Source organism: Marmota flaviventris, chromosome 18, assembly GCF_047511675.1.
Source record: "Marmota flaviventris isolate mMarFla1 chromosome 18, mMarFla1.hap1, whole genome shotgun sequence".
In the NCBI taxonomy this organism is placed as follows: Eukaryota; Metazoa; Chordata; class Mammalia; order Rodentia; family Sciuridae; genus Marmota; species Marmota flaviventris.
In genome coordinates, this window is record NC_092515.1 from 35,828,420 (window position 1) to 35,850,504 (window position 22,085).

The window sequence follows — 22,085 nt, forward strand, 5'->3', positions numbered from 1 at the left end:
AAGCCAACTATGGCCAACCCCATGCTCACAAATAAATCTAAAAAAATTATAGTGAACCAGAGAACTCAAGGACAATATCTACACTGTAAGGCCTTTCATATGAAGTTCATAAAAGAATAAAACTAAACAGAGTATTGTTTAGAAATATATTCATAGGTGGTAACACTATAAAGAAAAAGAAGGAACTGGGGATTGCTAAATTCAGGACAGGGGTGACCTCTCCGTGGAGGGAAGAGAGGTGAAGGAATCTGCTGAGGGAGAGACACAGGGGACCTGTGGAACATGGATGTATCCTCCTTAAACTGGAGAACTGGGTGAGTTCTTGTAGGTTCCTATAATAATAATTACTATTATTTAAACTGAGGACTGGTCACACCTGGGATATAAACTTTTTCTTACGTATGATAAATTTCATACGTAAATTTAGAAATGCTGAGCCTCTCTGCACATTCATGTGTTTACCTTTGGACTATCTGGTCTCCTGACAGAAGACAACAGGGCATGAAGATTTCTGAGATTTTGTCTTATTCTGTGGTTCCTAGAAGGACAGAGACCTCATGCCAGGCAGATCATGGCTCATCCCTGTCAACTAGCCACAACCCCCTCTGCCTTGGAGAGGAACACTATCCAGGTGTGAGACTCTGTCCCCATCACCTTCACGATCATGGTCAAAGGGCGTGTCTAGGAACTCAGAAGGGAGGGAAAAGCTCCTCCTTTCCTGGACACTGAGCTCCTATCTGGACACCTTCTTGTCTCCTTCCGGGGCTCTTCTCCTGACATGGGCACTGTCTGTCTTCCGTCTTTCCACGGTGCTGCCCACCTTGCTGGTCGACTTGACCACCACCACAGTTTCCAAACACATCAGAGCTGGGTGACGGCTCCCAGCCCGGAGCCCTTTCGGCCACACCACCTGCACTCTGTCCTCTGCCCCAGCACCCTGCTCTTCTTGCTCCACCTGGCTTCCCATGCATTGGCCAAGTCCACCCAAGGATGAGTTCAGTCATTCATTCCTATCAGCCCTGGAAGGACTTGGATTTTATTCTGAATGAGACAGAGAGGAGAGAGGGGGTGGAGTTGGGGGGAGAAGGATCCAAACTCATTCCCAAAGGTCTTTCTGGCAGCTGTGTAGGGCTCAAGCTTCAAAGGACAGAGGGAGAAATCGAGGAGGCTACTTAGAGGCCATCATGTCATCCCAGCAGGAGATGGTGGCTTAGAACAGGGAAGTCACCCCAGCACAGAGATGCAGAGATGTGACATGACCTGGAACCCACAGAGTGTGCTGCAGGGTCGTATGTGGCAGTGATAGAAGAAGAGTCCAGGCTGACTCCGGGGTTTGGCCTGAGGGAGGGAGGAAGATGGTCGTTCCCTGGGACGGGGAGCAGGGTAGAGAAGCCGGCCTGTGCCTATGTTAGGGAGGTGACCTCCACGACTCTGCTTTGGACATGGGCAGTTACAAGGGCCTTTTATTACCCACATGGAGATGTCCAGTCTCCTGTTGGATGAAGGCATGTGGAATTTGGTGGGGGTGGGGGAGACACAGACAGAGGACACACTTGTGAAGGTCAACAGTGGAAGACATGCCAGTACCTGGATGGGGTCAGCTGGGCTAAGAACTTTAGGGAGAAGACTCTAGGGATTGAGTCACATCGGGATGGGATGGACACCTCGAGGATCCCCCAGGGGGCTTTAGTCAAAGTGCCCTGAGGGAGATCGATTTCAGCTGAGGACAGTCTTCTTTTTTTTTTTTTGTACCAGGGATTGAGCCCAGGGGCACTCAACCACTGAGCCCCATCCCCAGCGCTACTTTGTATTTGATTTAGAGACAGGGTCTCACTGAGGAGCTGAGCACCTCTATGTTGCTGAGGCTGGCTTTGAACCTGCAATCCTCCTGCCTCAGCCTCCAGAGCCACTGGAAGTACAGACGTGCTCCACTTGCCCAGCTCAGAGGGGTCTTGTGATGAGGAAACTTTCATGCTATTTGTGAATATTGCACAATTTGAATAAATGACCAATGACCCTAGGGAAAGTTAACTGCAATGAAACAGATCTAATGTCCCTAAAGGAGTGGGGAGAGGGAGGGAGGCAGGAGGCAGACTCCTTTCCTCTTTCCCCTTCTTTTCCCCCTTGGTGCAATGGAGGTGAAGACTGTACCCTGAGGACCCAGCCCCCTGTGCCAGGCCCCTGGTGTCTGCAGGGAGATGGCCAGGGCTGGACCCACAGCACCAGCCATTGCCGCGCATCCCATGGCCTGTGTCACCAAGGGCCATAGTAAGTGGAAGTGACGCCTCCCCAGAGACCATGTTAGCTCTGATAATGCTCCAGCCTCCTGCCCACCACTTGCCCTCAGGCTGCCTGGGGGGCAGGATGCAGGGCACCAGGAGAAGCCACATGGCCCCATGGCTTTTGGAGCTGGGAGCGGGGAGTCTGGGCCGGAGATGTAGGAGACGCCTTCCCTTCTGCTCAACCTCAGCCTGGTGTCCTCGGTGCTATATCCCAGATGTCTCTGAAACCACAGAAGGAACTCTTGCTGATTGGTCCTCTGAGGTTGTGCATATTGCGGGTGGCGGGGGGGGGGGGGGGGGCTCCTCTGGCCCTGCAGCGAGTACTTCTTCCAGGGCCCTGCCCACACCCTCCTCGCCAGTGCAGACTGGACCCTACAGCTTCCTGCTGCAAGTGTCTGGGACTCTGTGGGAAGCCTTTCCTTGGCAGCAGAAGCATGATTGCCCCATGTCAGGTAGGCTGGAAATGTGGGAAAGACAGTCCTCAGGTGCCACCCAGGTGGATCAACACGCCAGCTTCCTTGCCTCTAAATGAGACGACTCCGGGCCATACTCTGTGTCCCCAAGGTCCCAGCAGCAGACATACCAGATGCCCCCAGCACTAACGAACATTTACCCTCTGTTGAGGGTTCTTTCCCTTTCCTGTCTCATTCCCCTAATGCTCTCCCAATGCTTCTAGCAACTACCTCCTAAATAAACTACTTGAATTTGAATCTTTGCTTCAGGTTCTGCTTCTAGAAGAATCCAATACAAAACCACCCTCAACCCAATCAAAGAATGAGATCTCTTCTAGTTCTGTTTTATAAACCTTTTCTGGATACTATTTATATACTAGGATACATCCAGCATTGTCCTTGTCCCTGGTAGGGAAGTCCTATGTGTAACTGAACTACACAAATATATACAGCAGTATAAAAGCAGCCAAAAGGTATTTGACTCTGTTGTGAGAGACGGTTATCAATCAGGGAAGGCTTCAGAGGTGACGTAGGAGGTTTTGGAGGATGAATAGGAGTTCTCCATAAAGACAATCAGATGGAAATAGCATATTTAAAAATTTAGTAATGCATAAAAGAAGAAGCATGAGTTCAGGGAACTACTATTCATGGAGTTTCCCATGTTGCATGTGTCAGAAGTAGCAAAATCTTTAGTGAAAATGAGGAATTAGAGTGGCAGAAGATACGGTTACCCAGACAAGTCGAATCTTGTCGACACAGCTGAACATGTTTAGATATTGTCTTGGAAAGATGAAAAGGGTTTTTGAAAATTGTGGGTTTTCTTTTCCTGATTGCGAAAATATCAACTGCTCATTGTAGAGAAGTTGGCAACTACAAAGAAGCATAAAGAAGAAAATAAAATTACCTCGAGTCCAAGGTTAATTAAATCACATTGATGTCTTGGTGTGTCTCAGAGGAGTCTTAAGCAGAGGAATGAGGTGGTCAGGCTTGAGTCGTAGAAAGAATCCCGGCAGCTGGTGATGATCATGTGGCTGGAAAGATACTGGACGTGGGATGACCAGTCAGGAGACATGAGGACCCTCTGCTGGGCTGCTGTGGGAGGGGGGGTGGGCTTTGCAAGGCTTTTAGGAATGGGAGTCTCAGAGTTTGATAATCAGATGGATGGAGCAGGGGGTGGAGGGCAGGAGGGACCCAAGTGTCTCCAACCATAAGTTGTGGGAGCCAGGTAACCGGGGTTCTCTTTTCAACTCTGCCACTTCCCACCTGTGGGAACTAAGATAACTGTGCCCTCAGAGCCACAGTGTCCTAACCTGGAAACTGGAAAGATGATTCTGAGCACTCTTCCTTACAGACTTCTCACAGTGGTCCATAGTCCAAAGGGGATAAGTAGCCTTGATGGATGGGAACCTGTGTTCCCAGATCTTATCCTAAAACCTCTACTCCTCGCTTCCCCTGGTCTCCTGCCCTCTGCCTTCCGTCTCATTCATTCACCTCACTTACTAACTGATGCTGTATTATTGTATGTCACAGGTCCTGGGAACACAGTGGTGTATCAGACAAAGTCTCTGCTCTCGTGGAGTTCATATGACACCCAAAGGGAGTTGTCGAATCAATAATTTTGGACTGTGATGTCATGAAGGGAACAAAAATAGGGTGGTGTGTTTGAGACGGAGAGTGTATTTTTGGATTTGAGAGGTTAGGAAGGGATCTGAGTAACTCAGGCAGAGGAAACAGCAAGTGTAAGAGTCCTGGGGTGGGTTTTATCTTTGGATGCTAAAAACAGGGTGAGGGCAGTGTGGCTGGCTTTATCCAAATTCCTACCACACCACCCCTTACTTGCCCATCCAGCTTTACCAAACTTCCATACTCTTATGGTTACAATCAGTCCCCACTATACTAAGATGCGACACTCTCTTTACACACTGGGTTGGGAACTCCCTGTTGGCAGGAACTCCCCATAGCTCCTCCAGCCTGCTCTGTTGAAGCCGGCGGCAAGTGATCATGAATCCGGTGTCATGAATGAATAAATTAATCACCTGACAAGTGAATAAGTAAGCAAATGGCCACCAGGCAGTCAGCCACCAAGTGGCCAACTCTTTGCTAAACCCTACCTTCTAGAGTTTGCTGACCCCACTCCTCCCCCACCATCCCCTTACCTTGCCGCGCTTTCCCCCATAGTGCACGTGACCTTCTTCCCTACTACATAATGTGTTTGTTATGTTTCTTGTTTTCCCCTGTCTCCCCGGACTAAATATCAACTCCATGTCATCAAGAATCTTGGTGGTGTCATCCACGAATGGGCCTCAAGGAGCAAGTAGGAGGAAAAGGCAAGAACCAATGAGAGAAAGGGTGAACTAATGACTAAATAGATGAATATCAGTTCTTCACCTTATAAAACAGGGGTCACAACCTCAAAGGTCACTGCTCAAGACAGTAACCTTTCCGCCCACTGAGCCCGTCAAAACCACCCAACGGCCCGAAGACCACCAGTTGGAGTCCAGGACCGCGAGCAGAGCATTCGTCCCCACTGAGCAGGTAGTGTAAGTGGCCTGCTGCGGATGACAGCGCTGGCTGCGCACAGGTCGCCCTTGTCCAGTCCTTTCTTGGACCTTCTTTGAGGCGACTCAGACCCCAGTTCTAGGAGTCTGTCGTCTTCTGGTGAGAATTCGGAATCCTTTGGAGCGCTCCAGCACAGGATGGAGAAAGTGCGCTCCCGGGTCCCCTGAGTCCTCGGGTAGCCCGCTCTGGCCGCCCTTGGCCCGCAAGGCGCCCCCGCCCCTGCCCATCCCCGGCTGTCAGTCTCCATTAGTGCTAACAGGCTCCAGACAGAGCGGGCTGGGCGCTGGGCTAATGCAATCGGCGCGTTACCTGGGGCGCAGGCTACATTACCAAGCCGGCCCCCGCCCAGCGTGGCCAGAACCAGCCAGCCCACGTCCCGCCGGCTGCCCCGGACTCCAGCGCTCCTCTGGCCGCGCCCGAGTGCCACGCGGCGGAGCCCAATCCCGGCTCACTCCCCAGAACCGGCAGAGCGCAAGGCACCCGGGTCCCCTTGCTGCCCCACACGTGAGTGCGCCTTGCGCGCGGGACCGGGTTAGGTGTGCAGGGAGACAGACCCAGGCTGACGCCCACGAACTAGAGTGCCCACAAGTTTGAGTGCAGAGGCTCCTGGGGCTGTTGGAGGTGGCCAAGACCCGCTGTGGGGAGGAGGGCGGAAAGCGCAACGGGCACTGTCACCGCGGGAAACTTCAGCCTTGGTATGTCCAGACCCGGCTGTTTGAGGGCGAGCACGAGCAAGAAAGTGAACCAGAGAGAGCGCTGCGGGGTCTTCTTCAGTCGGACTCACAGGGAGGTCCAAAGCGGTCTCCACCTCTGAGTTTTGTCCCAATGGTGCGCGTCACAACCTCTATATCCAATATTTTCCAACAGACGTAATCCCTTTTCTGTGAACCGCGAGTCCGCTCAGCGCGCGCCGATCCCAATCTCCCCAGTGGTCTCTGTTGGCACAGACAGGAAGGACCCCCGCCCCGCCCTCACCAAGTGACCACTTCTTTTCCTTTGATACGAGCAGAGCTTCTGCGTGTCTCCGGTACCGCTGAAAGTCCCTCTAGCCAGCCGCACCCATGCTTCTGGCGCGGATGAACCCGCAGGTGCAGCCCAGCGGGGAGGACCCTGAACCCGAGCAGTCCTTGCCCGCTTGCCAAACTGCGGATCTGCTGGTGGTGAAGGAACGCAACGGCGTCCAGTGCCTCCTGGCGCCCCGCAACAGCGATGCGCAGCCCCGAGAGACCTGGGGCAAGAAGATCGACTTCTTGCTGTCGGTGGTCGGCTTCGCGGTGGACCTGGCCAACGTGTGGCGCTTCCCCTACCTCTGCTACAAGAATGGTGGCGGTGAGCACGGGGTGGGGCTGAGGCTTTAAACTCCGGAGGCTACCTGCTGTGGCTGGTAGGGAAGCCAGGATACACGTGGGGGAAGAAGGAGGAGACACACGGGCAAGTCTGGGGCATAGGAAGGTACCAGACAGGCCCAGGGAAAAAGAATTGCCCCAGGGGAAGAAAGAAATCGAGGAAGGACCTTGGGCCAGGGCAGGGACAGGGGTGAAAGGATGGATCTGGGGCACCTATTGAGTGAGGAGCTCTGACCCTTTAATGGTCCCCAGGAAAGGAGGTGGAGATTTGGAGAGTTCTGGAAGGACCCCCAGGAATGCCTGTGATGCAAGGTGATTAAACACTCTGAGCCTTGGGGCAGGGATCTTGGGTAGGGAGAGGATAGAGGATTTGGGTTGAGACACAGGCTGATGGAAGCCTGAAAGAGACTCTGGCATCTGAGACAGTTGTTTTGCTGCAGGGGTCCGTGTGTACCCCCCCCCCCCCCTTGTAGGATTGGGTCAAGAGATGCCTCAAGCTGGCCTGGGCCTTGAGGTGGGAGTCCTGGGTAATTGGGTGAAGCCTCTAGCTCCACAGGTCCTGGGAACATTGCAGGGCCGAGTGGGAGAGGGGCCTGGAGAGGACAGTGGAATTGTCCCCTGCTCCTCCTGCTGGGTGGTCAGATTACCACTTGCCCTGGAATGGGAGCCTGGAGATCACCAATAGTCCAATCAAGTAAGATAAGGCAGAGCCCTTGGAAGCAGCCTGGGAGTCAAGAGGCTATGTCCTTAAAGACTAGCTCCTTCCCAAGGGCCCTTGTTCCTGGGGTATCCAAGTCACCCCAATCCTACCATTTGTTCAGGGATGAGCTATGGGATGCCCTGCAGGGATCTCAGGAAAGTAAGAGGAAGACATTGGTCCAGTTCTGGAAAGTTCTCTATCCTCTGGACCATCCTTCCAGGTTGTGGCTGTGGCCCAGCACTTGAGGGAGGTCAGTGGGAGGGAGCTGGGTAAAGGGAAAGTGCATGACTTTGTCCCACAGGGCCTAGCACTCCCAGTTCTTGGCTTCCGTGTGTACTCTGGACATTTGTCTGGGGATGGGCAGTGATCAGTGCTTGCATCAAGGGGCTGGTCACCAGCAGAGGATGCTGTGTATGGAAACAATCCCCACCCCCTGAAAAAGTAGATCCAACGTTGGAGCCAACAGATGAGGGTTTGTGTCCAAGATCTCCTTTAGCACTTCCTGAGATGAGTCTGTCACTGTCAGATGCTCCAGACAAGGTGGCTGGGACAGCAGTCCTCAGCTTCAGGAGCAGCTGGGGTCAGGGGCTTGATGGAGGGCCCTCTCTACTCTGCAGGCTCAGCCCTTGTGTCTGGCTCTAGGATAGCCATGGGCTACCCTAGAAAGGTTAAAAAAAAAAAAAAAAAAAAAAAAAGAAAATTCAATCCAGAGGTGAGACTTTTCCACATTTGCCTTCTGTAGTTCCTCAGGGGTTTCAGGGCAGAGTTGAGCTTTCTGTCCCTTGGGACCCAAGGAAGAAGAAAATGCAGCCGCTTAATATTTTTAGCAGACAGAGAGATGATGAATGAAAGACAGATTGGGAGACCATAGGACATGCCAGCCGGCCTGTCCTCAGTGACCGTCCGAGACGACTTGTCCCTAGACAGCAGAAGCCTCTGTCATCAATCAGCAATATTTATCTGGGTCCCCTCAGTCAGAGGCACAGTTCTCGATTCTGTTGGGTCACCTAGATGAATGAACCAGAACTTTTGCCTGCCAGGAGCTTGAAACTCAGAAGGTCCTCGTTGTCATGCTGTGATAAGTCCCTTTCCTTGTAACACATGTTTGTTGAAACTAAATGCACCCCAGATAGCCCACTGGACACCTGAACTAGATAAATACTCTGGGGCTTTATTGACACTGTGTTCATTCTGCCATTGCCACCAGTACAGACGGAGCACCTGCTGTGTGCAGGACAATAGACCAGGTGCCTCAGGGACAAAATGGAGCAAATTGGTCCCAGGTTTCAAATCTGAGGTGAAGTTGGCCAGAAGCTCCCTGTCCTCGGCTAACCAGCCCCTTAATGGCCCAGAGTGGCCCAGTCATTTGTCTCTCTGTGGGTCTTGTCTCCCAAACAGGACGGAGCCCTGGAGGGCAGAGACTGTGACTGTTTTCTTTTTTTTTTTTTTATCTCTGGATTTCTAATGCCCAAGATAAGGCCTAGCTAGACTCTGGAAATGTGGTGGGAGGTGCCCAACAAACTCCTGTGGAATAGATAAATTGGTGAAATGGTCCAGGCTCTCAGAGACCTGCAGCCAATCCAGAAAGCACCACCGAGATACAATGATGACTAAGGAAACAAAGCATCATGTGCAGGGGCCCTGGTGTCCTGGACCGTGGAGATCTTGGCTGTAGAGTCCAGGGCTCCAGTTTCTAGCCAGGTGGTTTGAGCCTCTATTTGAGCCTCCAAGCCTCTATTTCCTCCTCTGTCAATCTGAAGTGCTGGTGTTCAGCTTAAAGGGTGCTTAAGGTCCAAAGGCAGGAGAGCCTGGCCCAGAGTGTGACCTAGCAAAGGTGGCTATTGCTTTTTTTATTATCATCATCATGATGATGAGTGACATGGATGGGAGAGGGGACATGTGCTGTAAAGGTTTAAGGAGTTGGTTTAAGGAAAGGTTCAGTGGAGAGGGGCTGTGTTTGGAGTTGAGCTGCCCAGGATGGAGGGGGCAGGGGCAATCTCCAGGGACAGGCAGTATTTCTAGCCGTGCATCTGGGACAGGCATGTACAATTCCACAGCCATCTCAGAACAGGAGGCAGGCTGAAGAGATAAAGTCAGAAGAGATAAAGATGGAGAGGCAAGTTGGGACTAGGCTACGGAGGCCGTGACTGCTAGGCTAAGGGCTGGGGATGTATGCCAGTGGATTTCAATTGGCAGGCAGGAGAGCACAGGCTCCCATCTGGGAGTAGGCAACAGCTCCTTTTCTAACTTACTGCTCCAGGAGATGCTTAGCAGGTCCCCTCTGGGCTTGGTCTCTGCTGACACCTCCTCGCTGGCTACTCCTGTGGATGAATTCTCACCCAGGAATTCTGAAGTCAGCCCCAGAGATGAGAAGTGGACAGGCAGGTGGGAATTCCTGCACTCGTGGAAACAGTCCAGATAAACTGAGTTTGAATCCTGGCTCTGTCACTCACGAAGTGACCCCAGCCATCACTCAGTCCCTCTCTGAGCTTCAAGTTCCTTAGGATAGAGGCACATGCGCTTAGAGGATGCTCAAGATCCAGCCATCTGCAGTGCCCTGGCTTAGGGCTGAACCCAAGCCGTGTCTCACCACCCTGTTCTCTAACAGCCTCCGGTCTGTGTGCTCTTCCGGTGCCAATATTAACACAGACACTCTCAAAGTCTTGCTGTTCACACTGGCCCAGCTTGGAGGATGTTTTCAAATGATGAAGGTGCCAATAGTTTAGGCCCCTGGCTAATATTTTCTGAATGAATTGCTGGGAAAGATCAGCCTGTCTGAACATCTTCCCGAGGCCAGCTGCTGGGATGACAGGCGGTGGGTGGTGGTGGGAGGGGAAAGTCACTCTCAGTTTGGGGGCTTTGTTTGGACCCTCCTGGACTCAATCAAGAGGCAGCAGCAAGCAGTGGGCTATTTCCAGGATCTGAATTTTCCCTCTGGTGATCTTGGGGGCATGCTGGGGGTTTGAATCATTGACATTTGCTAGAAATGTGGCCTCGGACAAGTCACACACCCTCTCTGATCTGAGCTCAGTTTCCTTGTGCAGGAAAGCTGAACAACCACTGTCCCACAGTGCACCTGAAATAGTGTCTCATAATCAGGCCTCAATAATATTGATGCGACTCTTTTGCTATTGGTGGATGAGGGCAGCTGTATTGGAGATCCAGGAGTGGAATGAGGTCCTGATTTTGCAGGGGGCAGAATTGATCCTAAGAAGGAACAGATGAAGGTAAATAAGGTATTGGCCTGGGGCCCTTGCATGGTAGGAAGACTTAAGAATCAAGAGTTGGGCTTTGTTCCAGTCCCTGACAGCCTAACCTTTTCTCACTCTAGATTTTTTCCCTCTGGAAATTATGGATTGACCTTCCTGGAGGTGGTCCATGGGGGTCCCATGGGATGCTGTGGTTCTGAGCCCCCCGTGGGTTTCTCATCCTTCTCTAAGAAAGCTCAGGGTCTCGGGTGCACATGGGCCATTGGAAATCCTCCTGGCTAAAAACCTTGGGAGTCTCAAAGCCAAGTGAGGTGGTGACTGGTACAGAGGACTGGGGTTTTCCAAACTCAGTGTCTTCCTATCCAGCCTGACAGTGGGGGGCGCTGTCTACACCCTGGCCTTGCCAGGCTGACTCTAACGGGTTAGCTCAGATGCACAATGAACCAGCCCACTCGCGTGACACCAAGCTGACACATGTGCCCACCGCTTTACAGGAAGGAGGACCTCATCTAGGACCTCAACCTGGAGTTACCAACTTGATTTGTCCCTGAGCAGGAAAAGGATCTGAAGGAGCCATTTCCATCGAGATGGAATTTATAAAGAAAAATGTTCTGTCCTGCCCTGAGGTCCCAAACCTAACTGCCTAAGTAAGGATTAGGCCACAGCACAAGTAGAGAAAGACCCCGGGGCTGTCATTAGCTGCATTCTCAATGTGATTCATTGCTGAAACTTGTTTATTTAACCAAAAATCACTTACTAAATGCCTACCATATGCCAGGAATACAGAGGTGAATGAAAGAAAATCCCTGCCTTTCGGGAGAGTTCATAGTCTCCTGGAGATAACCCAAAAGCTAATGCCATTTCATTTATTTATTTATTGGTACCAGGGATTGAACCCAGGGGCACTTAACCACTGAGCCACACCCCTAGTCCTTTTTATTTTTTTTACCTCGCTAAGTTACTGAGGCTGGCTATGAACTCAGCTGCCTCAGCCTCCCAGGCCACTGGGATTACAGGCATGTGCCACTCTGCCCAGTTGCCATTTCAGATTCTGTAATCTAAGGTATTATATCCTAAGTGAGCAAAGGTGAGGTCCTCCTCTGTTCTTGGTGGGTCATATTTTCCTCCAGACTGTGGTCCTGAGCATCCCAAACACCTTCTAATTTGCTCCTCTTAAAGAGATCAAGATGGAGGAGACAGGAAATCTTCAAGGATCTTTTAATGAAGTCACAGCTTTATCAGTAAAAATCAAGTCCAGATGGGACCGCCACATAAGTAGAAATAGCTCCGCCTCCATTCCACCCCCGCCATCCGCCACTGGAGCTGGGTTTAATCTACCAATAGAGTGGGTCTGCTGCTTCTCTGGGGATATTTCTGGGTCTTGGAGCTGAGGCAGGAGGTCAAGTGGGGGACCCAGGGTGAAGGTGAGGAATTGAAGCCAGTTCCCATCGTTTTGTGTAGAATTCTCTTGTGTAGCACCAGAAATGAATGCAGTTTGGTAACTCGTGCCGATGGTCCCGGCCTGTCAGTGAAGTCCAGGGAAAGGAGCAAAGAGATGCGAGATCCTACTTGGGCTGAGGCTGGAGGGCCCTTGAAACCAGTGGGCAGGGCCCTCCGTGGTCAGTGAGGGCCCCGAGAAGATCATTCTTGGGGAGAAGGCTGGAGTTGACACCACAACTCAGTTGCCCCACGCCAGAGGAGAGTCTCCGTTGCCAAACTCGAATCATCTGGGTTTGGTTTATTATGGGAAAAGAGTGTTTTCCTGCAGAAATGACCATGGGAAGCCGGCCATTTGACTGGCAGAGATTCTGAGGGGGATCCTACATCTGACGTCAAAGACACAAAAATTTGCTTTAGAAAAAACTCATTTGTCTTGTTCTCCATGGATGGAGGGATAGAATGGAGCAGAGGAGGCAGGCAGAGGGGGGAGGCTGCAGGGTGGGAAACTTGGCCAGAGGAAGAGGCTGGGCACTCAGGCGGTCTTGGCTGAGTGTCGGCTGACCTCGGGGAAACCCTGAAACCAGGTGGCTACTCTGACTGGTGCAGAGTTGGGGTGAGGGGGCTGGGACTCTATGCTCTGTGTTGGTTTTTCATTGGATGGGGACAGGGTATGGCCTTGGATGAAGCACTCTTTCCAGATGGCTCCCAAAGGCCAGCTGTTGGAGGACTGAGCTCTCTCAACCACACATGAAAGGTCCTTCATCTCTGAGGGGGGTCTGGACAGCTCTATGGGAGCCCCTTGGGGAACAGAGTTGGCTGTGGCTCAGGTGTCCTTTGTCCTGTTCTTGCTTGTGGTCAGCATATTTGTTTGGATCCACAGGTAAATAGATTCCCTTGGGATGGGGACATGAGGGGTCTGAAGGATTGTTCCCTGCGCCTCCAGGTTGTGTGCATGGCCACGTACCACACAGTTCCCCCCGCCCCCACCAACTGCATGGTGAACCTTCACTGGCAGTAAACAGTTGATAAAGGTGTTTCCCATCAGGCCTTGTGTGCGATGACAGGACCCGTTCCCATTTACAGAGCACCGCCACGTCCCTGCACTTCATCTCCATTATATCAAATTATCACAGCAAACCAATGACAGGTTTATTTCCCTCATTAATGAAGTGGGGTGGGGGTGGTGAGACTCAGAGAAGGCGCATTAATGCAGGGATTCGTGGGTATAAGTAGAAAGTTGGGGTCGAGGATCATCCTTAGATCTACCCTTTAGAAAGCCCAGCCCTACCCGCGCGAACCATTGCTCTCACCCGCAGCCTGCTCCAGGCAGGTCTCCCTGCTCAGTCCGTCAGTCCCAAGCCCCCTTCCAGGTCTGCGTGACCCTCGGGCTTGGTTCCTTCTCCCTATGTGTGCTGTGTTGCAGGTCTGCTCAGCCCCAGGTCTGTGGGGCGGCCAGAGGCGCATGGGCTACAGGGGCTACAGACAGAGGTTAGATACAGGGGTCGGAGAGTCCACGCTTTCATGCTAAATGTAAGCTGGACGTGGCTGGCCAGAGCTGAGGTGGGAAAGCGGAGGGCAATCCAGCGGAGTTCCCTCGGGGCCACCAGATTCTGACCGAGAGCTGAAAATTTCAAACTTGAAGTTTGTAATAGGTCAAAGACCAGGCAAAGATCACTTTGTCAAAGTAAGAAGATGCCACATGCTTCAGTTAGCAGTGGTGGCTTGATTTATCATTTTGAACTTGTCACAAAAAGGACGACGGACCTCCCTGTGCTGTTGGCTCAGTCCTGAAAGCGTCTGGCCAGCCTGTGGCAGGCAGCCCTGCTGCTGACGGACACCGTGCCTCCCTGGCACTCTGTACACTACGCCCTTGGGGTACTGGAGGACAGGGACAAACCTAGCTCCCCTAGGAATTGACCAAGATTTCCTGTTCTCTGGGGAAAGCCACAGTCAGTGACAGCCTGCAGCTGAGCTGCAGCATCAAGGGGACAACTTTGTAGACTTTCACTCCTGGGATCCACCTGGGTGTGGTCAGAATTGACAGTTTGAGGAACCCTGCTGTCCACAGACTGATCTCAGGGCACCCACCTGAGCTCCTCCCTGACACACTTCTCCACCTCCCCCCGGCTCCCCTCAGGCCTGCGCCTCCCCATTCCTTGCTGAGCCCCTCCTACCCCTCCCCTTTCCAGAGGATCTCCTTACCTGCCCTGGTGAGCACTTAGCACTCTTAGTAACCACTGGGCTTCCCTCCTGAGGGCTTGGCATTGCACAGAGGGCCCAGGATTCTTGTGTGGCCAGCAGGGTTCCTCTCTAACGGTTCAGTGTCAGTGAGTTGCACTCATGAGACAATCTTTTTTTTTTTTTAAACTAAGTTTGTCCGAAGGCCCCTGGCCAGAAGCTCTTTCACCACAAATTTTTCTTTTTCCTTGTGAGGCTGTGTGAGTGCGTTGGTGTGCAGAAGTCTGGGTGTGTACTGCTGCATTCGTGTGCACAGATGTGCATTTGTGTTTGTGCGTGTCACGTACTCCCAGTCGCTGAGCCCCTTACGAGGTAGGCCCAGCTCAGCCCCTGTCAGCCCAGCGTCACACAGCAGAGCAGGCCGGAGTCCAAGCAGGACGCCGGGCTCATGGCCCCTGAGACTTTCAGGCCCTGTGTGAGACTTGTTGCAGCCCGCATGGCCCCGTGTGAGACGTAGCAGGGCCACAAGAATGTGGCAGTTATGGGCTTTGCAGGGCAGTGACGTCTAGGGGGTTCGTAATAAGCCTCAGGTTCCAAGGAGCCACTCCAGGGTCCTTTAGGAACAGGCGGCCTCAGCTGACCTCTTCACCAATGAGGCCCGTTTCTGACTCTTGAGCCCTGCCCTGGTTCCCCACCACAGGGGGCTTGAGCCAGCGAGCTGGCCACATCCTCTTTCAGAAAAAGGGCCTGGCAATGGGACAGCTTTCTGCTTTTTATTTGTGCACAACCGTTTCACCATTCCTTGACAACCCCGCGGGCTCCTGCAGACCCTGGGGCGACCCCCTTCCTCTGCTGTGACTCAGCCAGCAGGAGAGGAGGTAGATCTCAAGCGGGGACAGTTACTGCTGGCTGGCAGTGCCACCCAGAGGAAACCAGTAGAGAGCACGGGCCTGAAGGACGCCTGGTTGGTGGCCGATGGTGCTCTCTCCCTTTGCTGGCACTGTAGGAGAACCCGGGAGTCGCTAACAGCAGAGGGCAGGGCCAGGACCTGAACCACAAGGCCCAGCTTTGTCCTCCTTCCCGCTTCCTTGGCCCTGGCTTCAGTCTTCAGGCTCCTGAACCACTTAAGTTTCTATTTCCCACTCTACTCCAGCTCTGCCCCCTGCTCCTGGTGTCCAAGAGGATCAGCGGGTGGCCCCCAAGGCACAGGGGAACTCAGAGCAGGTTGGAAAGCACGCTGCAAACTTACGAGTTAGGATGAGCAACTGGACTTTTCTAAGTCTCAGTTTTCCCACGTGCAAAATGGAATTGGTGGCAATTATCTCTTAGGGGTGGTTTTAAATGGTTATGTACATGAAATCCTGCATGTGGCTTGGTATACAAAAAGTGATCCATAATTGATACTTGTTACTTTCACCACCCCCACTGCCTACCTTTACCACCTTCACCACCACTGTTAGCCAGGTGCACAGGTGTGGGTTTGAGTGCCAGACCAGCCTTCTCTGTGTGGGAGGGGGTGAGGGGGGCAGGGAGTAAGTGGAAGAAATGAGAATTTTCCCCAGAATTTCAAAGAAATCCAGCCTGGAGCAGGGACTGGAGCATGAACAAGCCTATAACCAAGAGACTAAGTGGCTCCACTGGTCCCAAACCCCCAGAGCATCTCCTTCTCCCCACATCCTATCCACACTCATGTCTTTTATCTAAGATGGAATGTTCTGGAATTTTCAGGGTATGTTGGGAACAACTCTGGAACTTGGGGAGCCAGGAAGGTTTAGGCCCAGATCCTAGATGCATTTAGCAGTTGGATGACCTTGGTGAAGTCAGTTCTCTAAGCCTCAGCTTCCTGAGAGCACCAGAGCTGTTTTCTCAGAAGGTTCTGGATGGTGTAAATGGGATCTTAGATATCCAATGCCCGGCCCTGCTGCTGGATACATAGGAGGCGTTCATTTCCTATAGTTTTCCCTATTCCCCACCTGCAGGCCCCTCTCCTTCTTGGAAGGGCTGGGTCAGGCAGCATTCAGGCTGACACTACACCCTTCATCCTTGAGGGCCCTGGGCTTCCTGAAGAAGGCAGAGGCCCTGGGTGAATTTGCCTCTGGTCACCTTAGTTCTTTCTAAGCTTAGAGCCTCAGTTTCCATCTCTGCAAAGTGGAGATAGTAATTCTCTTTCTTTGTAGAGTCATTATGACATTGTGTGGCAAGTGCCTGGAACTCAGTAGGGGCTCAGCAGGTGTGAGCTGCTGATATCTGATGTTAAAATTTCATGTAACTGTCTTTAATTATTTCCCAGTTTCCCCATTTCAGGGTGTGGACAGGTCAGAGTATTTGGTTTCCAAGGTTACAGAATTTCAGCCAAAAGCCAATGGCAAGAGGAGTTTGGATCTGGCCTGGCCAGCTCTGGCTGCATCAGGATAAGGAGCTGGCATATTGCTTGGGTCACACTTGGCAGCCCCGGCTGATGTGGCATGCACCCTAGTGAGTCACCTCCCAGTGCCAGAGCCCACAAAGCTCACTCCAGGCTACCAGGGCACCCTGAACATTGACTCTGGAACTCAGATGTGTCTAACTTCACCAGGGACTAGCTGTAGTTACTGCCTGTTGCCTAGGACACCCTGGAGTTTCTGCTGGGCTCTGGGTGGGCATCTTTCCTGGCTAGAGATTGGGCTCTCTGGCCCCGTTGCCCTGGGCTTTGCCTTCAGCCACCTTAACAGGTGAGCCCAGTGGATTGGATGACCTAAATACAAGTCCTGCTTCTGTCACTCACCAGCAGTGCCAACAGGAACAGTCAACTGCTTTCTCTGTCCCTCAGGGCTTAAAATGAGACTGCCTGCATATTGGGTCTACAGGCTGTTGTAAGCATTGGGAAAAATCCAATGAGCTAGTGTTTGGGAAAGCTACGTGCAACCTAAAAGTGATATTCACATGAGAAAAATCAGAAACCCAGTTGGATGTACCTTTAGGCACTGTCTTTCCCTCTCTGGTCTCAATTTGCTTACCTGTAAGAGATGGGCGTTCCTGGAATGATGATCCATAAAGGAAAGATTTTCTGCTTAAGCAAATTTGGTGAAAGCTACACCTAGGATTCTTCTTGTGGTGTTTCATAGCAGAGGCTAGGAGAAACCTACAGACTTTACCAATTCAACTAGAGTCCCTCATTATTGCAGTTAGGACTACTACTGTTATTATTCTTGGTCCTGTTTGTTGTTATTCACTTCTCAGCATGACTCTCTTTACCTGCCACACAATGCTCCTTGTGAAATGGCCAGGTGATAGAGCAGCTGATGAGGGACCCTGGTGGCTCTTGCAGACACTGATCCAAGCGCTGTGAGGGGCAGGGATCTAGTGGGTCACACTCTGCCTCTGTGTCCCCCAGGTGCCTTCCTGATTCCATACACCCTGTTCCTCATCATTGCTGGGATGCCCCTGTTCTACATGGAGCTGGCTCTCGGGCAGTACAACCGGGAAGGGGCGGCCACCGTCTGGAAGATCTGTCCTTTCTTCAAAGGTAAAGAAGGAGTCTGGGGGAAGTCAATGTGCATTTGGGGAAATGCACTCCAAAGATGAGATCTGAGATAAACCAACTATCTGTGGGATTCATAGGCATCAACAAGGTCAGGAGCGTCCACCATTCAAAGTTACACAGGGAGCATTTGACGTGTCAGGAAAAGGAGCTGGTAACCCAAGTTTCAGAGTCCAGACTCTGAAGTCCCAAGTTTCAGTCTAGCTCCATCAGCTGAGTGGCCAGAGAGAGTCTATTTTCATGAAAGACAGAAATGTCAGAAACCCAGCATATACACCTCTGCTGCTCCCCTCTGGCTCCCGTGGCAGACATGACAAATTGATTGTGGAGCTTCTCAAACTCAGCTGGAAAGCTGCCTCACAATTCTTAATGCAACAGCCATAGCTAATTGATTGCAGATGGGATAGGATTGAGCCTATTTGCATTTGGAACTTATTACACATCTGCAGAAAGTACCATGACAACCGTCATCCCTTGGCCTCCAGATATCTGGCAGAAGGGTGTGGAGCAAGAGTAAATATTGCCCAAGCGCTGGTTAGAGAACCAGTAGCAATAAGGACAAATGTGACTACCATGAGCCTCTTCTCAGCTGGCAAGTGTCCATGGAGTACCTTCTGTTTACTCAATCCTGAACTAAGTCCAGACTGATACAAGAGTCTTGTGTGTGTATTAGCATCATTTTTGTTTACTTGCTGGAAATATGACTCAAACTGGCTTTAATATAACAGAGATTTTTTTTTTTTTTTTTGCTGGGGGAGTGCTAGTCTACTCAGGTACAGTTTGATCCAGGTGCTCAAATTGTACTCTTAGAATATGTGTTTGCATCATTCTCTGGTACATTTTTCTCAGTTGCTAAAAAAGATGGCTGTCAGCAACTCCAGGCTTAAATCCTGCTGAGTTTAACAGTGACCAAAAGCAAATAAGCAAACGAATAAGCTAACAAAACACCTTTATGCATCCGTGGCTTCATTAAAGTTCTGGGTGAAGACTTTCGTTGGTTTGATTTGAGCAATATGCCTATCTCTTAACCAATCATTGTGGTTGTGAAAAAGCAGCACTCTGATTGGCCAGGTCTTGACAAGCTCATGAGCAGATCAAGGAAGTGAGGGATTACTTTTACCCAAGCCTCACAGGCTGAGTTACTTAAGGAAATCCCTTAAAGCAGTGCTGAGCAGGCAAAAATAATTTCTGCTCTAGGCAAAACTGTAGAATTAGCGTTAGAGGTGCGTTGGACACATTCAGGAAGATAATGTGTGGGCACGTGAAGCAGGTGGTTGAGAATGAGACCCAGAGAACTCAGTGGGCTGAGGGCTTGCTTGAGATCCCCCCAGAAGCAGATTCGGAGGTAAGGATTTTAGTGTAAGTACTTATTTGGGGAAGTGGCCCCAGGAAGTGCCAGATGGTGTCAGGAAAGGGGGGGGGGCAGCCCATGAAGTGTGTGTCATCAGGTCAAGTCCACCGTGGGTGAGTGGAGAGGGTGTGAAACACACCTCTTCATTATCGGGTCCACGGGGCGAGGGAGTGGGGGAACTTATATTCCAGCTTCCAACATGGCTGCTCCCTGGGGCCATCAAGGACCTTCTGACCCATCAATAAACAGGCAGAGAGGGCTACCGTGGTGAAGGAGAGCTCTCAGGCAAAGGGGTGGTGAAGGAGAGCTCTCAGGCAAAGGGGTGGTCGGTACCCAAGGAATGCGGGTACGACTGGAAATCTGCTACAAAACAATGTAGGGGTTGGGGACTGCGGTGTTTGGTGCCAAATCCTCAGGGGGAGGTGGCTCTGGGCCTGGGCTGGGGGCTTGACCTCTGTGTACCCACCCAGGAGTTGGCTATGCTGTGATCCTCATTGCCCTCTACGTTGGCTTCTACTACAATGTCATCATCGCCTGGTCGCTCTACTACCTCTTCGCCTCCTTCACCTTCACCCTGCCCTGGACCAACTGTGGCCATGCCTGGAACAGCCCCAACTGCACCGACCCCAAGCTCCTCAATGGCTCCGTGCTGGGCAACCACACCAAGTACTCCAAGTACAAGTTCACGCCAGCAGCAGAGTTTTATGAGTAAGTCGTAGACTCCTCGTCCTGGGCTGACTGAGGCCTGGGCAGGATCTGGACCAGACTCCAAGGAAGACCTCAGGTGGAGAGGGACAGGGCATGGATCATGTGACAGGCCTGAGGCTGAGGGGGAAGCAGAGGATGCAGCCCTGTCTGCGGCTTCCTGGGGGGCTTTTGATGTGGGTGGGAGAGTGGAGTGGGGGAGCAGTACCAGGAAACACACGAGGACCCCAGGAGGTGTTAGTTCTCTAGGAAATAACCGTCAGTTTGGAGAGAGAAATTGCTCTTAAGAAACCACAGCCAGTTGTGAATGAGGAAATAGGCACAAACAGGAAGTGTCTTGTCCAAGGTCATCCAGCTTGAAAGTGGTATTGGAAAGTGAGTTTGAACACAGGCAGTTGGGTCCCAAGGCCTAAGCTCTGAGCTCAGTGGTTCTAAACTTCAGCTGCATGTGGAAATCACCCAGAGAGCTTTTAAACACACTCCTTCCTGCTGGATCCTGTGTCCAGGGACTTGAGTTTCGCAGGCGTGGGTGTCACCAACTCAAGTGCATTATTATTAATAGCTACTTCCGGGATTCTAATACCTAGCCACTGCACCCACCTGTCTCAGAATAAGATACCTGCGGAGGTCAGGCTGACATCTCTACATGTCATGGAAAAACTAGGGTTTCTTCACTTTTCCCGAGGAATGTAACCTCAGAAGACCCCAGAATGTTTGGAGAACTTGCTGGTGGAAGTCTTGGTCTTCTCAGTTTGAGTGTGGTCTGGACAGGGAGATAGTAAGGGCTGGGGGGCGAGGAGGTTTCTGATCCCTGTAAGTGGTTATGAGCTTCTCCCACCTTGTTTTCTCAGGCAGAAAAAAGCATGATCTTTCTTTAGCTCTTGGCAAACCCTGTTCTTATTAATCACAGTGGAAACTGATAGCCTGGTCATCTCTAGTCTGGTGGGTATCAGATTTCTCCACGGGTGTCTTTATGACCAGCTTGTCTGCCCCTGCAGTGGCAGGTCTCCTGCAACAGGTCTGGGGACCATGGTACCTTTCATGCAGCCACCCACTTCCTCCAGGCCTAGCTGTGAGCAGAACACAGTGGAGGGTGACATTCCTGTGTTCAGGGCTTGGAGAATGCAGTGAAAGAGGGGTGCAGACCACCCCTCTTCTCCTCTCCTTAGCCCACCCCACTGCAAACCTTCATAGCTACACTGAACCAGGGACTGACAATCTCTTCATATCCAAATCCCACTTCATCTGCACCATTCACAGTGGCGGAAATTACCCTGCTTCACAGACAAGAAAGCAGAGGCTCTGTTTTAGGTTCCTGGCAGAGTTATCTGAGCGCCAGCTCTCTGATCCAAGGCGCCACCCCGTCCACAGCTCTCTGGGCTTTCTCCTCTCCAGTTAGTCTCCAATTAGTTCTTGTCCAGTTAGGTTCCCTGCTGATAGGTGGGACCCCTTCTTGGGCATGTCTATCTCCCCTCTTCCCTGCCTACGGGCTGCAGAGAGCATAGCCCTAGGCTGCGGAGTGCCTCTGGATTTTCCATGACACATGAACTTTCTGTCTAAAGGCCTCTGCTTTAAGACAAGTCAGCTCAGTCGGGGGAGCCAGCAAGTGGGGCTCCCAGGACCGATACTAAAAGATTAGATATTTTTTTTCTCTTTCCCCAAGACTCCTGGCCAATGTTGCCCCCACCTTGTACTCTGTTAGGCAGATGGATTGAACCTATCATTTAAGGGAACAAAAGTGCTCCTCTCCCCAGGCTCCAGGCCTGAAGCCACATGGCTCCACGGCAAAAGAACCTCTGATGCTGTCCCTTTATCTGTTAACGTGCACCCTTGGTGGATATGTGTTCAGCAATAGGAAAGTTCTGCCTCGCGCTGGCTCCTAGGAAGAAGAGGAAGCTTTCTCTACCCCAGTCCTTACCCTCTGAGCTTTTAAATGTCAAGTGAAAAATTGAGCTTTTTTGGCCCATAGACTTTGGAAAGCCTGGACTGTACCCCTCACGATGATTCACTTTTATTAAACTGCTGGAAAACTAAACCAAACCCAAGGTTTTTGTGCAACCCCCCCCACCCCCCGCCCCCGGCTCAGGCCTGCAGAGGATGCTGGATTCACTTCTTTTCTTGGAAATCAGCTCTGGTGTCTGGCTCTTTTTACTGATGAAACATCTAGTAACCGTGACACCCCAAAGTGGCCTTCAAGTGCACGTAGGGCTCATTTTGGCTATTCCAGTGGACACTAGGAGACATTTTAGCAAGTTTAGGGGCAAACAGATGCAGGCCATTGCTTTTTTCATGATTTTAACAATAAATCAGGGAAATGGTGATTGACACCGTTCCACACTTTGC

The 22,085-nt window shown here is 51.5% G+C and overlaps 1 protein-coding gene across 1 annotated transcript in view; it reads left to right on the forward strand.

Moving 5' to 3' along the window:
• Positions 1–6,354: 6,354 nt before the first annotated feature.
• Slc6a2 (solute carrier family 6 member 2) overlaps positions 6,355–22,085 on the forward strand; it is a 35,396-nt gene continuing 19,665 nt past the window's right edge. Inside the window, exons 1-3 of the mRNA XM_034635973.2 lie at positions 6,355–6,622; positions 17,540–17,671; positions 19,508–19,745. Coding sequence (XP_034491864.2) covers positions 6,355–6,622; positions 17,540–17,671; positions 19,508–19,745 — 638 coding nt within the window. The remainder of the gene's footprint in view (positions 6,623–17,539; positions 17,672–19,507; positions 19,746–22,085) is intronic.